General features: G+C 43.5%; 2 protein-coding genes across 3 annotated transcripts in view; one reads left to right on the top strand and one right to left on the bottom strand.

Moving 5' to 3' along the window:
* Window positions 1–73: 73 nt before the first annotated feature.
* znf142 (zinc finger protein 142) lies at window positions 74–7367 on the bottom strand. The gene is made up of 9 exons (XM_058620458.1): window positions 7135–7367; window positions 6716–6857; window positions 6415–6636; window positions 6090–6317; window positions 4923–5747; window positions 4666–4843; window positions 1579–4396; window positions 786–891; window positions 74–685 (listed from the first exon to the last, which is right to left on the bottom strand). The coding sequence occupies exons 3-9, from the start codon at window positions 6524–6526 to the stop codon at window positions 192–194; spliced, it is 4761 nt and encodes a 1586-aa protein (XP_058476441.1). The 5' UTR covers window positions 6527–6636; window positions 6716–6857; window positions 7135–7367; the 3' UTR covers window positions 74–191.
* A 911-nt stretch (window positions 7368–8278) lies between these two features.
* The window catches only part of tns1b (tensin 1b), a 174116-nt gene continuing 165738 nt past the window's right edge, over window positions 8279–16656 (top strand). Inside the window, exon 1 of one of the 2 annotated variants that reach the window (XM_058623398.1) lies at window positions 8279–8611. In XM_058623398.1, coding sequence (XP_058479381.1) covers window positions 8519–8611 — 93 coding nt within the window. In that variant the 5' untranslated portion in view covers window positions 8279–8518. The remainder of the gene's footprint in view (window positions 8612–16656) is intronic. The other variant, XM_058623414.1, reaches the window with a different exon arrangement.

Genomic DNA, 16656 nt, shown 5'->3' with positions numbered 1-16656 from the left:
ATATATATATATATATAGGCGGTCTGTAAATCAATGATATGCATTTTCTGAATGGATGGTTCAATGGAACAGAATAAAAATTAATTAACAAATACGTTGGGATGTTTTTTTTTTTCCCAGTGTGTGAACAGTCGTAGTTAGGACACACGACACCTTAAAACAGCGCTGTGGCCGCTCCTCAGTGTCTGGTCTCACTGTCTTGTCTCCTCAGCTGCTCCTTCACTGGCTTCCCCCTCTTTGTCCACATCAGCTGCTCTCTCGTGCAGTGTCCCCTGCAGCGCCTCCTTCAGGGTCAGGCTCACAGCTTCCGCGTGCCTCACCACCCCCTGCTCGACCGACTCCTCCGGGTGATGTCTCTGCAGATGCTTGGCGACTTGGAACTTCTGCTTCGCCCGGTAGGAGCAGTGGCGACAGCCGAAAGGCTGCTGCTTGGTGTGAGACAGGAAGTGGTGTCTGAGACCCGCCGGCCACCGGAAGGCCTTGTGACACAGTCCGCACGCGTACGGCCGCCCGTCACTGTGCTGCCGCTGGTGGGTCTTGAGTATGAAGCTCGTCTTGAAGGCTTTGCCACATTTCTCGCAGACGTAAGGACGCACGTCGCAGTGTTGAGTGTCCCGGTGGGCGCGCAAGGCGTCCGCTCTGTTGGTGCGATAGTCACAGTCGTCGCAGGCATATGGCTTCTCTCCTGCAGAGAACAAATACATTAATCTGTAAACTACAAGCACAGAAAAACATTACAGATGACTCTTTTAATAACAAATAATGAATAATTGTGTCGTTGATACCTGTGTGCTTGGTCATGTGATACTTCAGCTGACTTGCCCACTTGCATTTGTAGCCGCACTCTGGACAAAGGTACTTCCTCTCTTCTTGGTGAACCCTCATATGAAGCTGTGATATAAATTGTTAAAAAAAACCAAAAAGAAATATGTGATATAAGAAGCATTTTCCTTGTATTTTGGTTTCATGGCCATCTAGTTTTTCTTATCCTAGAACCAGACCCTACAGAAGCAACATTGTACTCTTGTACTCATCTAATCTGTATTATTTTTATGTGTATCCTTTATTTGACACATTTTATATTCAGTTTTATTTTCTTCTTTTTAATGTAAAATTCTGTTGAATATAACTTCATAAAAGCCCTTCTGGGGGACCTGGTGTTGCAAATTAACATCTACGATAAACACTGTTTTCATTTTGTTTAGATACACTGTGTCAGTCTCTAGCAAATGAACCGCAAATACTAAAATAAATGATTAATTTTCTACACATTCCAAACAAACGAAATAAAGGCGATGAAACTTCACTTTCAAATCAGAAAAGGCTGTCTAAGGGTGAAATAAAGTGGCAAACATCGCAGTAGGTGTAGAATGTATGAGGGAAGTCTTTTGTTAAGTGGCTAAAATCTGATTTTCATGGCAGCATGTTTTCAGTGAGACCTGTGCAGAGGGTGTGACTGTATCAGTACAATCACATTTCAGAAAAACCTGATCTATACAGTTATTTCACAGCTATTACGAACACACCAACCACATTTATAGACTGAAAATCTGAAATTCTTCAGTTCACCCCACTCACCTTCAGCCTGGACGGGTCAGTGCAGGTGTAACTACACTGCTCGCAGCGGTACGGCTTCTCCCCAGTGTGCGTGCGAATGTGCCACGTGATCTTCTGCTTGTTCCTGGTGGAGTAGTCGCAGTCTCGGCATTTGTACAGACGCCTGCCTCCGTGTGACCGCAGATGATGCTCCAGCACCAGCTGATGCCGACAAGCGAACGAACACGTGCTGCACTTGAGGGGCTTGTCCTCGGGGGGTCCGTCCTCGTGTTCGCCAACAAGGTGCAGAGCTAAACGCTGCCTTGTTTTAGTGGCAAAGGAGCACAGCTGACACCGGTGTGCGAGGTGGCTCCTCTGATGGAGCTCCAGGTGTTGCCTTGTCAAAAAAGTCTCCTGACAGGTGGTGCATTTTAGCTCACGGTGTTTGCTTTGCTGGTGGGCCTTCAGTGCGTCCTCGCTGCCACACGTGTGGTCACACTGCTTGCACGGGAAACAGCCTTGGAGCTGGTGAACACGTTTGCAGTGGTTTCTTAGTGCAATCTCTGAACTGAAGCAGGCGTCGCAGTCAGTGCAAGCGTGCTTTAATTCCCCCGTGTGGCACCTCAGTTGATGCCGCCTTATATCGTCCAGTGTGAAGCCACTGAAGTCACACAGAGGGCACGAGTGCACAGGCTGTTTGTCGTGTATGCGCATCTTGTGCTGCCGCAGTTTCGTCACGGCCCCAAAGGTCTTGTCACACACGTCGCACTCGTGGCGCCCAACTCCCGTGTGAAGAGACTCGTGCTCTTCCAAGCGATAGCGCCGCGTGGTGGCAAAAGGACAGTATCGGCAACGGTGAGGCCTGACACCTTTGTGTTTGAGGGCGACGTGTTGTGCCATGCAGCGTTCCTGCTTACAGGTGAACGAACACTGATGGCAACGCAAACGCTTCGGCTGGGCGACTGCAAACTTCTTTTTATGAACGCGCAGAACGTGGCGGGTCAAGGTCGTTGACGATTTACTTGCAAATGCACACGCTGTGCACTGGACTTCACCTGCCTTTGTGCAGCTGCTCTTTTCATAGCCGTCTAATGCATTGTTCTCATTCACCTCTTTTGCTGGGTCTGATTCATTTTCACTATCACCATCCACTTCTGAAGGAATCCGATTGTCTCCTCTCTGATTTCTGTTTGGGCAGGTTGTGAGGTGCCGTTCAACTATCGCAAGCCTGACAGACGCAAATGGGCACAGGTTGCATTTGAATTTATTATCTCTTTTAGTATAAAGGGCCCCTTTCTCCAGTGATACACCACGGTCTTTGTTGTGATGTAAGAGGTTTTTCCCATAGTTGACACAAGATTTGCTTTGCTGAGGTCCTGAAGGTGCATCGTCAGATCTCTCAGAGACCGTTAAATGAGATGTACACACTTCATCTGGATCAATTGAGTCTGTAGAGGACTGAATTTGTGAAGACAGCTCTGTCCGATCTGTATCCGTTCCCTCTGGCAGTTCTTTTAATGCCTGCTTACCCTGATTACAGCTCTCCTCTGCAGCTGGACATATTTTTGAAAAGCCAACAAATGTTCTTGTTTTTCGTGGAAGTGCTGGGCACTTCTTTGCACAGTGACTATCAAGTCCTCGTCTCTGTTTGAAGTGAGCACCACAGGCCTGGCACTTGTGTTCCTGTGTTTTCCCAGTGCGCACGGCCTGGCCGCGAAACGCGGTCTCCTCTGTGGTTTTGTCAGAGCGCTTTTCACAGCCTTTAACGTCTTTGGTTGACACCACAAGCATCTGCACGCGTCCCTCCAGAACCATTGCATCTGCTTGGTCCTTGTCGTGCTTCTTCATAGCGTTCAGGCGGACCTCAGATTCCAATGGTCGATTTTGCGCTTCTGGCAAAATAGAACCGACTGTTTTACCATCACTCGCCACCTCTGGTATTTGGCACTTCCTATGCTCAACTGATTGACTGGCTGAATCATTTGCAGGCTCACAGCTGTCGTCTAAGTCATTTAGTTCACACTCTTCGTGAGACGTTGCTACGTTATCCTCCTCTGATGAAGTTGTAGATGTAGAGCAGTCTGCTTTCTCCAGAGATGTTTTGGAAGTAGCCGTCATTTGACTTTGACTTGCACGGTCTTCCTCCACGTTTTGCAGTGAGGGGTTCTGACAGTCAGTGGTAGACAGGGTAGTTAATATCAGAGTGCAGTACTCCTCTGGACTGTTCACAGATGGCAGACTGTCTGAAATGCCTTCATGAACAACCTCTTGAGGAACGTTCAAAGCATTGACGGCTTCCATGGATTGCACTGCAGGTGCGGTTTGTCTACTGTGACCGGCTGCACCTGCAGGCCTGAGCTGTTCTCTTTGAGATGCCGGCTCTCCTTCACTGGACTGTCCGGGCTGCTCATGATCTGTGGCGTGATTATTGTAGAAATCCTCCACAAAATCTGCTGAGTTTCTCTCCTTCTCTTTTGCGGCATAGTGCTCCAGCCATGCTTTGTCCCCGGGTACATACCCATGAGATTTCCTCTTGTGCAGGAAAAGGCTGATGATACTGAAGGAAGAGTAAGCGCAGAGGGCACAGTGAAACTCTTTCAGCTTGGTGTGTTTGCAGTTCTCATGGTTCTGAAGTGCTTGTCGGTAGCAGGTGGTGTAGGCGCAGTATTTGCACTGATGCACAGACGGCGGTCTCTCCTCTCCAGAGTGTTTGGCCAACATGTGATTGCGAAGCTCATATTTTCGCTTGCAGGCATACGCACAGATCTCGCACATGAGTGTTTTGGCCTGGTGTCTTAGCTTGTGGCTGTTCAGCTGGTCCATGCGGTGACAACGGTAGGAGCATTGATCGCACTGATACCTAGGAGACGAGACAGGAAGTTTCAGTAACAAATGTAAAAGCTATGCCCCTCCCCCCCGTATCAAATAAAGAGAAACTGCACATTCTACCAACTACGTTCACCTGATCCTACATACAGCTTTGATTGGGTTGAATATGTGAAAATACCTGTTTGAGTGTGTTAAAGGCATATAGAAACTAAATTTAATTAAATAGAAACAATAACAAACACTGTAATTGTTGATAGATCTGTGCCCAGACATCAGTAGAAAAAAACATAAAAGATCTACCTGAGGTCTCCAGCATGTTTCCTCATGTGGACGTTCAGGTAGTGCTTCCATTTAGTGACATATCCACATTCAGCGCACATGAAGTTCTTGTCGTCGGAGTGAGTGAGCATATGTCTGGAGAGGTAGGACTCATCTCGGCACCTGAAATCACACAAGCTGCACTTGTGGGGCCTCTCACCTTTCACAGAAAGAGAGAGAAAGTGTTAGTACAGCGAGTGACCTACGAGATTTGACAAGAAAACATACATCTTCCTCACCACTGTGCATCAGCACGTGTCTCTTCAAGCCACGCTTGTGTGACGTCACGTAGCTGCACTGAGAGCAACGGTGGATCTTCTCGTTGGCGTGCAAATGTCCGATGTGCTGCTCAAACTCCACGGGGTTAAACGTTTCGAAGGAGCAAAAGTCACAGCAGAGCTTGTCGGTGCCTGCGTGGCCCTGCCGCTGGTGCTGGAGGAAAAGGGCTTTATTTGAGCAGGAGAAGTCACACTGTGAGCAGTGGTATGCCAGGTGTGTCCGATAATGAGCCTCCATGTCAGTCTCTTTTTCAAAAACGGCACCACAGGCATGATGGCGACACTGTACTGCCTGGACTCCATGGACTTCAAGAGTGTGTCTAAGAAGTTCTTTGGGTGAAGAAGTCTGGAAAGAACAGGCCTCTTGAAAGCAGGCCACGGGCTGGCTGGTTGTTGGGATGTTGTGCATCTTCATGTGAGTCTTGAGTGACCTGCTTTGGCGAAAGCTCTGACCACACGTAGGGCAAGGATAACTTGGACCGTTCACGCCTCCTTGTGCCGCGTCAGCATGCATGCTGATGAGATGCCGTCGGACCGCGTTCTGCTCCACGGCGGAATAGTCACACAAGTGGCAGCGGTGAACTTTTTCTCCTGCCTCGCGGAGTCTGTGTATGCGTAGTTTGCTCTTGCTGGTGAAGTAACGCTTGCAGGTGGGACACTGGAGACTGGGGTCAGGGAAATGTATGTGGAGGTGTTCCTGCAGGTGGGACCGCATCTTGAAGCAGCGGCGGCATGTGGGGCAGGTGTGAGTGCGGTAGATGTGCTCTGCAGCCTCTGCAACGTATTCTAGCGGACGACAACACATGACACACATGTTTAAGTACGTTTTCTTGACACAGTAGACATTTTCATTCATTGTAAACTATTGATACAATTCGATCTAATCAACTTCATGAGCATCTACATAAAATGTGTGATTTCACTAATTTTGTCAATTTATCAAGAAAATAATTAACTAAGTAACTGATAATTTAAAAATGGATAACATTCTAGGATATAAATCAATTTAATTCCCACTCAGCATCTCAGCAAGTGTAACATATTGTGGATGGCACTTCACAAGGTCTTAACCTTGTAATCTAATCTAGACTCTATAATCTACCAGGCAGACTGTTGTACATCCAGTACCTTTGGATTTTAGTACAGCTGTGTCCAATGCTGCGTCTTTGTCTCTATTCACCGCCTTTCGTCTTCTTTTCGTATCACGTCCATCCTTTTCAGGCTGTTCTTTGTCCCCATCTCCTGGTGAAGACGAAGAACTCGCTGGCCTGGATTTCAGTTTTCTTTTTAGTCGGCTGGACACCCGAGTCTGATGACTTCCAATGGCAGATGCAGTCGTGGGCGCAGTCTCGCTGTCTGTGAACAAATGTGTCAAAATGCTCATGATTGGCAACAGATCAACAAAGATATGGGTTGTATAACGCAATATATTCTATGCAAATGTCATTTTTACCTTCAGCACAACTTGGAAGCTGGTTGTGCTGCGAGAGGTGATCACTCAGTTTCTGAGCAGTTTCAGCGACAAACTCACAGTGAACACGGCTGAGGGGCATGTGTTCCTCCATCTCAGCCTCTGCTGCAACAATGCTTTGGGAGTGGGAGGGAACGGTGCAAGGGGTTTAAAGAAAGAGACCATGTCGATACCCTCCTTGTCAATCTGTGCTGCTGAACAGAACTGAGGGCAGACCTTCATTGTTGTATCCACTCTGAACGATTTTGCAGTGATGATGCAGAACATGTGGCTCGGTACAGACCTCAGTGCACCGACAGCATTTGTAGTTTCCCAGCTGAATCTCAGTAGGTGGAGCAGTCAGCCTTTTTTTGAACATGGCTAAGAGACAAAACTATAATGCCCAAATTGTACACATTGATGTGGTTCCACTGTCTCCATTGCACCTGAAAAAACAAAATAAGTTATTTAATTTCTAGAATATAACAATGGCATGCCAAATATTTAATATAAAGTATAAAGTCATAATCAGTTTTCTTAAAAAACACTAACATGTTTGGTATATTTTCTTCCATAATTCAGCAAAAATACAAAACTACACTATAGAAGTGTTGTAGCCACACAATGACGTTAAATAACACATATATTTAACAAAACACACAACAAAACCACTTATTTAAATCTGAGATTAAAACACAATATCATAAGAGATATCCGACCTACCGCCCGGGTTTCCGCAGTGCTTTGTATCTGTGAAACAGACCATCAACATTTATTTAGCATTTAGCAGTATGGCTGCCACGTAAATATCCGCTTTTAGTGCCTCGGGCTCAGAGAGAGGTCTTAATTTATGGTCGTATATGAAGTCCCACTGCTTTTCTGTGATAATATAAGCTGTCAAATATGGTAAATATGTGCCGACAACAACACTGCTAAAGCTAGCTGTCTTCTTCATCTTCTTCGTCGGCGTTTTGCTACCGACGGCATCCAACAAATTGCACCACTGCCCCCTACTGTCTATAGTTCCGAGCTACTATCTCATTGTTGTCGCGGATTTCACTGTGTTTCAGCCTTTTAAGCGTAATTGTGTTGTGATGTATTTACTCAACTAAGACAGTAAACTGAATATATTTAATTCGTGGACAATATAAGACATCTGAGGAAGTGATTTGAGGTTTGGAACATGTTAAAATCTATATTATTTATCTAAAAAAAAGACTAATCATCAATGTTTTCAGGATTCTCAGAGATGTTTTTTCTTCTATTGGATTTATCATTCTTTCTTTCTATCTATCTATCTATCTATCTATCTATCTATCTATCTATCTATCTATCGATAGGCTGGAACAAACGATCATTTTCAGAATTGGTTCACCTATTGATTATTTTATCGATTAATCAACTCCTTGTTTGATCCATTCAATGGAAAATGTCTTGTTTTGTCCACACAAACCAAAATAATTAATCAATTAATAAGAAACCAGAACATATTCACATTTAAGAAGCTGAAAAATCTGAAAACGTGTTTTAAATATTAAAGCAAATTCAGTCAAAAAATTAATCGAATAATTGCAGCCCTAATTATATTACATTACAGCTCAATGTAATGTGACTCATGGCTGCTACGTCATGGATCAGCCAGCAGGTGGAGACAGAGTTGCATGAGTGAAGTCCCTCAGACTTTGGGTAAAAAAAACAAAAAAAAACACACCTGGGTTCCGCGTCACCGTGACGGACAGACAGACAGACAGACAGATTCAAACATCAATCACAAACACACGTGACGGAAACGCGGAGTTGTGTGTGGCAGTGGCGCTCGTCAGTCAGCGCGTGGTGACAGGCAAGTGTGTGTGTGTATGTGTGTGTGTGTGTGACTGGGAGTCTCCTCGAGAGAGAGAAAGAGAGTGAGAGAGATAGAGAGAGGGAGTTCACCCACAGTGATGCCACAGATCCACGGCGCGCGTTACTTGTAGCACGTTTGACTGTTTACAAAGTCCCCTGGAGAGACACAGAGAGACACAGAGGGACACAGAGAGACACAGGGGGACTGTGTTGGTTTGTTGGATGGGTCTGGCCGTGTGTGCGCTCTGCTGGTCTAGTGGCTCGGATGGGATGCACGGTGAGCTTCATCTGCTGTGAGGAGGACTTTCTGCAGATGCCAGTGTTCCAGCATGAGGAGGAGGAGAAGAAGAAGAAGAAGGTAAGAAGGGTTTTAAAGCTCAGGTTGTTTTCACTGACCTCATGTTTGTTTATATTCGTTGCACGGGTTCATAACTCAAACCAACTTTCTCTACAGCTCAGATAAGATTGTTTCGACCTTTGCTTCCACTTGACTCACTCACTCATTGTTTTCAATCAAGGGAAAGTCCTATAATAAGTCAACCCACTTTCATTCATTTCATCATAATAGAGGCAGAATAAAGACATAATATAGGTGCTCAGAAACACTTTGTACAGAAGCCTCAGTGCAGGTATAATGTGAGTGAATGAGGTAAACCATTCACTATAATGACTGCCGGAGGCCACTCTGAAAAGTCCAAGTTCAGTCACGCATGCATGTGCTTGTCAAAAGCACAGGATCAAAAAAGGTTTGTGGTTCTACCTGCAGTGATGTCATTGAAACAATTTCCTCTTCCCCTCCCTCTGCTCGGCTCTGCTGTTGATGATGAGAGTTTACATATGTGATTACTGCACAACTTACTTTGGGAAATATGATTTTGGTCGTGCAGCCGGAGGCTTTTACTTTCTAATCGGAGTGGAATGTGATGACTGACCTGTGACCTGACCTTTTTGTCTCTGTCGCTCTGTCTGACCCCAAACTGTCATTGTTTAACCCCACAGACTCATGATGTTTGACATTAGTTTTCCCATGGTGTGATTATGCAAGTCACACCAGAGTTAAAGCTGTAGGGCTGCAGCTAACCAGTGAATAATCTGTCGATTATTTATTTGAGAGTAGTCGGTTTTGGTGCTTTTTTGGGTTGATTTCCATTACTAAAGTCATCACATAAACTAGTGACGTTTTCGGTGTAACTGAATCATTAGAATCAGTTAATTAAACAGGTTAGTTCAGTGCTTCCTGCATGACTGGACTCACTGAACCGAAGTACGGCCGAACGGGTTGGGATTCGGCTCACGATCGCCGGCTTTCGGCAGTGCTGTCACTAAATACACCAGATTCATCTGTTAAATATTGAGATTTAGACATTTCCTTTGCTAAATGTTGGAGATGAACGCATCAGTCAGTCAGTCATCATCTACCGCTTTATCCTCCACCAGAGGGTTGCGGGGGGTGCTGTGCCAATCTCAGCTACATCGGGCGATAGGCGGGGTACACCCTGGACAGTTGAGATGAACGCATGTTTTCAGAATAAGTAAAAAAAGGCCAACTTTTTGAGAAAAATACTTATATTTCACATATTTTCACAATAAAAGTGTGGGTTTTTTCATATGGAATGATAAAAAAGTTCACAATATAAACATATTTATGATGCAAATTTATAGTAATAAAAAACATACAGAAATAATGACTCATAAGTTCATATTAAGTGGTGGGCCACATGAAATTGATTTGGGGGCTGCAAGTTTGAGACCACTGGGTTAATGGCTGGGGTGATATCCTCCAACCGCCAACCTGTCCACTGCTCCTGCCACCAGTTTATGTTCTGTTTGCAAAGAATAAACACTACTAATACTGTATTACTTCCACATAAAATACACATACATGGCTCGGTTGAATACGTGATGGGTTTAAAAGAAGGGATGAATTGAGATATAAGTGATTTTTACCATTTTTACCATTTTAAAATTGGGCATTGAGTTTGTTTACTTGCAAACTCGTCCTCATGCACTTGCAGGCATTATGTTCTCAGAGTCTTCAGTTGATGATAGAACTACTGAGTGATATAATCTCTAGCTGATGCCACGTGTAGTAGTCCCGTGCGTAGACGTTGGTTTAAACACTGAACGAATCCATAATTGGCCGCCTCAGCGAACTAAACGGTGCAGTTCCCGCTGTGGACTAAGACACGTTGAGTGCTTTGTGGAGTGGAAGGCTTTCCCTGGATATTCTGAGCTCTCCTGTGGCACAGACAAACAGCTGGCATGTCGAGCTGTGGGGCACATGCTGAGCTGTGGGAAACCAATGTCTCAACTCTGCCAGGAGAGAGCTGTGGTTGAAATAATGACGCGGTGCTGAAGTGTTGAAAATAGTCGCTCCACTGAAGCAGCCAAATGTCATCAGTCATGCCGAGTGTAAACAATCAGCCTTCACGTTTAATTTAGTGGAACCTTTTTGTAGTAGAAGCTGGACAGTTGGAGTCTTTTATGACTCTTCTGTTCTGTACTTTATTTTTTACTAGAATTTGAATTTCCAAATGTGATATTTTTCACCATTTTATTTTGAATAAACAGTGTGTAGAATTAAATGTATTCGTACAATTAGCTCTAAAACACACTTTTAGTACGATTAAAAACTTATTTTTTGCATCTTAAATTGATTTAAATAATATTTTTAATGGAAAAAAGATTCTCAAAGGTACAGTGTGTCAAATTTAACAACTTTTATCTTTCAGGTGTGTTGCAGTTAGTCGTCATGACTCAACTCAAAATAATAAGTTGTAAAAACAGGGTGGGCCAGAACATCAGCCTCCTGATACAAATATAAAAGGATTTTGAGGAAATGAAAAATAACAATTCAGTGATGGTACACTTATAAACAATCACGTTTATTTTCAATTTCGGCCAAATTAAATTAATTTCACCTTCATTTTACACACTGAACCTTTACAAGATCATTGTAACGCACGAGGCACTGGAATGATGCAGGTGCCTTCTGTCACTAGGACTGTATGTTGGTGAGCAATTTTAAATCACTGTTTATTGCACTTTATGATATGTATCATGTATATGTACATGATATGACATGTAATGATAAAATTCATTTGTTTTTTACCCAATTAATTTATTTCTAAATGAGTAATTTAATCAAAATAAACAATTTTTGGCTACTGATTAATTGGTCTGAAAGTTTTCAGATTTTTCAGCTTCTCAAATGTGAATATTTTCTGGTTTCATAGAACAACAAAATCACTAAAAATGTAATAAATTTGGTTTGTGGACAAACATTTTCTGACATTTTATGGACCAAACAATTACTCGATTAATCGATTAAGAAAATAATCCTTAGTCGCAGCTCTAAAATAGTATCTAATCCTTTAAGATGCACATATTTAATTTTAAATATCGTGTTGGTTTGACACTGACACTTGAAATCACCTGTCAGTAACGAGTGATCCGATTGGATGTGATTGGTTGTTAAAGCCGACAGTACTGTTGAATAAACATTTGAAACATCCAGAATATTATTTGCACACAAACTGACAGCAATTCAGTGAATAACAAGCTTCGTTTAAAGCTGAAAGCTTCTAACTGGACTGAACAATTCTTGTGTCAGAGGTGCGTTCAGGTGCAGATAGTTGCTCCTTGTGTGTTGCAGTGATGCTTGTGGCTTTTGATCCAGGTGAAGACGAGCAGTGTGTCTGCTCCTGTCAGCAGCAGCACTCAGGGAGGCCCACGGCGAAGAACTTTTGAAGAGCGATAGCAATCGAGCAGAAAGTCGAACCCTCATGTAAAAAGCAAAGTACGCAACCTATAGACTTTGAACCGGGGGGGGGTCATGAATGGGCTGCACAAAGAATGTGTGCCTGTGTGCTTTGCATGGAGAGGTTGTTGTATAAGAGCAGGATGTGAGAAGAAGGCAACACAGAGAATGACTTTTAATGACAAAGATGCACAGACGCAGCTTGCAAACTGCCGTCATTCACAAAAAACCGGGTGTTTCATTCTAAAGAGTTTTGCATCAACGGAATTTTGAATGAACTGCAAAATAACCCTAAGGGGAATTTTGACGCACGTTAAGCCCTTTGAGACTCAGCAAGTGATTTATGATGGGAATAAAATGAAACTACTATACTTGGGCTCAGCCAATACTGAAAGAAAGATGAGAGTAAATGTTACCATTTAACCCAGAGGTCGCCCGCCACTTAATGTCCAGTTATAATGAGTTATTTTTGTATGCTGTTTTTGTTTAGATTGCATCACAAATATAATTTTTTATTATGAACGATATATCGTTCCAACACTTTTATTTTAAAAAGATTTAATATCGAGATATAATTTTGAGCTCATATCGCCCAGCGCTACTGAACAGTTGCTTTTTCCATAAAAACTTTTTTCTTCATCACTTGACTGGCCCCCTCCTGACCAGAGTAGATAGTCTTTATTTTCATTCGATATCCGGCAGTTATTCAACCGTTAAGGAACTATGGTACTGAGAAGCTGGTGGTCGTTCCGCTGAAGTCCTGAGGTTCTACCGTAATGACTGTTTCTCTGCTTTCCAGTATCCATCATCCATCTTCTACCGCTTTATCCTCCACATGATGGTCTCAGCTGACAAAGAGCGAAAGGCGGGTTCACACCCTGGACAGATCGCCAGTCTATAGTTTTTGAATCTTCTAGATATCGCACACGGTTTAGGAGTTACGGTAATGAGAAGTGCGCATGCCGAATTATGTCGGCCTCTGTAGGACATACTTAAGGATATCTGGTGGATAGTTTGATTTTAAATAGTTTATCACAGTCCCAACTGTGTACAAATTTGCTTTGTTTATTGTTTATTTATAAAAAATGAACCATGGTCTAAAGGAATTAAACGAAAAGGAGTATTTTCCCCCAGCCTTGGTATTTCATTTTTGCGGTTACCATGAAAGCCCCTGTGCTCGCCCTCAATGGGTTTCAAGGTGAGAGCGGAGCAAACTCCCGACATCAGTGCAGCAGCTGAATTTACCACCTTAAGAAACAAAACCCTCACCTCAGTTTAATCCCTGTCAAGTTCAGCTCTCCATCTCCCTCGCCTCTGAATTCCCACCAAAGTGTCAGATGGCAGACGGGGGCTTTTCTGAGTTTTAGGAGATGTTTGATAAAGGTATGTGGTGAACTGAGAGTTACCTGCCGCCCCTTATTGCATTCCGATGGATGTTTTAGCGGCGGGGAAACAGTGCGTCCTCTGTGCTGTGTCTCTGGGGGGGGGGGGGCCTATCATTTCACTCCTACCTGCCGGCACTGACCCGCACATGGGCCACAGAACAAGACCCTCTCTGTGTGATCGACAGTGGAAAGGTGCCCAGTGTGTGCTTGACCCAGGAGAGGATTGTGATTCCTCAGCAAAGTTAACCCCTGTCATCTTACCTTTTAATGCACACAGGAATTTAACCTCGGGGCGGACACGCGGCTCATAGACCCATCATTCATGTTACAGTCCGCACAGAATGGAGTTTATCTTCATGTGGTAAACATTTCCCACTGCTATTTAAAGGATTACTAGAATATGGGTAGTATTTTTGAAAAAATTGTACTTCCCAACCTCAGTTTCCCCTGAGTCAAGAAATAACAAGTTTGAACGAGTATTATGTGACATGTTTTTATTCCTTCAATTCCTATTTGGATATTTCCCGCTCACACGACACACGTGGTGACATTATTCTGTGATTCTTCTTCTGCCATTTCCCTGGAGGTGGAGCTCTCCTCTTCCTTATATTGTCATCTACGATGTAGAACCCAAACTGCTTAGACTTGCGTTGTTGTCGTGATTGTCCACTCAGGAGGACGGCTGACTTTGCTTGTGTCCTCCATTTTTCCACAGCCAGACTTTATGTTAAGAAGTTAACCCCAGTTCTGAGAACAACACATCACTTATCTCAGGGATTCAGAGCTGATGTAAAACTCGGTGCCATCTACTGACCCATGTGGTAATTACTTCCTACGGTGTGATGGGCTCTCTAGGCTGTATGTTTAGAATTTAAACGGGGTTCAAGACCAACATGTTTTACTTTGCATTTAAGAGAGGAGAATTAAAATACAGCCATTGTGATTTACAGGCCAATAACTGTTCAGTCTGGTGTTACTTACTGAGAAGCAATGATGGAAAGAAACTTTCTGTCATGGTGCCAGTAGGAATGTCTCGATTTATCAATATTTCAAAATAAAAGACAGTTGCCAACAGAGAGGGAAGGCCTATTACAACTATAACATAATTATCTCATAGCAAGCATTTGTTCATCTAAATTACTGTGCAACATTTTCTTTAAAACAATCTTTAAACTCTATAAAAAAAACAAAAAACTGGATGAAGCAGAAATGTCATATTTTGAAAGTATTTCCTCCTCGCTTCCCACTCTCATGATGTCATGTGGGTGTCGGCACTCAGAGCCACCGACTCTTAAATGTAAGAGAAATCTTGAGGTGCTTGACCTTTTACAACATATCTCGTATTAATTGTCAGTTAAATGTAATAAATGTGACTAGTTCCGACCTCTGACAGGTATAAAAAGATGAATAATTATGCACTGGAAAAGTTGTTTATGTCCTTTGTCCTTTGAGATTTGCACTTTGAGGAGAAATTCTTCAGCCTGCACCAGCAGCTTGTTTGGGGTTGTGTAATATTTGGACCTTTGTATTCAGCCTGGAAGGTAACGCCTTTGCTTTTTAGTGCCTCGTGGTCAAAGGATGTGTGAGTCAGATGAGCGGATATTTCTTTTCCAAACAGCTTTTCAAGGAATTAATGATGCAGTGATGCGTGGCATCGGACACAAAGCCTCCGAACCAAGTAGATAGTAGGACACAAAAGGCGTCCATTGAGCTTCTTTAAGTGTCTGTAATTCTCTTGGCAATGCTCGGTGGATAGAATGTCAGTCAGAATGATAGATTAAGGAAGAGGGCAACTGTATTTTCTCCCCAGAGTCACGGATGCTTGCCCCCTTTTCTTGGAATGTAAAGCAGAGGCCTAACTTCCACCTCCGCCTCAGACCTTGTGGCATCAGTGCACCATAATACACAGAGTTTAGTCATATACCGTCCAGCCTGTATGTCTTTGTGTGCCCGTGAATGTGGTCCTTTATGCTGCAGTTTTGTTGATATTTCTCAACGTGTGAGGGGAGGGGTTTCTTGTCTCTTCCCCTAATACTTGGCAAAGCGATGTTACATTCACTCTTGGCAACGTCAAAATCCCACAAAGTCTCACTCTGGGGGCCTTTGTAGCCTTTCACAGCACTTCCGAGTGATGGACAGGCAGCTCAGCTCTCCCAGGTCGCATCCTCTTTGCCTTCCAAATGTGCCTTTTGTTGATATTTGTGGCTCCTCTATTTCCCCCCGGGCTCTTTTTTCTCCGAGGTCGGATGCCACAGGGCTCCAAGGGTAATTGCTGTGACAGTGGATCAGAAGTTAGGCTGGGCTACCCAGGTCGCCCAATCATGTTTTCATCATCGAGAGAATGTTTTTCTTTTGGGACCTAATAAATCCCCCCCTTTGACATGCTGCATTTACTCTGAATACACATCGGAAGAAAGAGCTTTTTTTTTTTTTGCTCTTGCTCTCTCTCTCTCTCTCTGGTTTGCACCAGTGCTTGTAACAAGCTGAGGCAGATCATTGTTGCTAGTTCACCCTGACTGCTTTTTAAAGGCATAGGTTTGCACTCTTGCACTTGTTGTGGAGGAATTTCATAGGTATTTGCAATGGAATGTGGTTTCACTGTCGCTTGTGAGGGGGAAACGTAGCCGACTTTATGTAATGTAACCACAAAGTGTCCAGGAAACATAGAAGTGCATGGGTAACACATTTATTTACGTCATCGGTTGTTGTTTTTTTTTGGAACATGAATGGAGATTCTAAAAAAAAAATACCCATGGAGAATAATAGGCCACTGTTCTGCAGAGACTGTTTGTCATGCTGTTATTAGTAGTACAACAGGAGTGGAAATTTGATAGCCCTCCATTTAACAAAAAGAAAAAAATGTCCCATGTTCCACGTTCCCGTCCTGATCCCCTGTTAATGAGAGCGGGTGTGCCTCACCCTGTGCACCCAGCAAAGGAATCTCTAATTAAGTCACACTCTTGGACCTGATGCTGCTGCACGTGTTGCACGCGTCTGAAACCCTCGCCTGAGTGTCACTGGCGTGTCATACGTTTATATCATTTACACAGGCTGGGAGTTCATGTGTTCACACTATAGCTAAAAATATCCTGTTTAAGATACAGGGCTGGGCATAAACGTTATATACAGTGTGTGTATATATATGTAACTTGAGATGATAGGAATTTTGTCAACAGATTTAGATATATCCTCTTTTTATCTCTGGTTTGGTACAGTTAGGCCACCCTGGGTGATGCTGTAAATTTTGAGTGTATGTGA

The sequence above is a fragment of the Solea solea genome, chromosome 2 (genome assembly GCF_958295425.1).
Source record: "Solea solea chromosome 2, fSolSol10.1, whole genome shotgun sequence".
In the NCBI taxonomy this organism is placed as follows: domain Eukaryota; kingdom Metazoa; phylum Chordata; class Actinopteri; order Pleuronectiformes; family Soleidae; genus Solea; species Solea solea.
Note: the sequence above shows the minus strand (reverse complement) of the source record. Positions and strands in the feature narration are given on the sequence as shown.

Excerpts from the sequence above, each read along its gene's own strand:
- znf142 (XM_058620458.1), bottom strand. The coding sequence starts at position 6,526 with ATGGAGGAACACATGCCCCTCAGCCGTGTTCACTGTGAGTTTGTCGCT. Across the intron at positions 4,844-4,922 it reads ACACGTGCTGATGCACAGTG|GTGAGAGGCCCCACAAGTGC; the intron begins GTGAGGAAGATG and ends TTTCTGTGAAAG. Across the intron at positions 4,397-4,665 it reads AAACATGCTGGAGACCTCAG|GTATCAGTGCGATCAATGCT; the intron begins GTAGATCTTTTA and ends CTCGTCTCCTAG.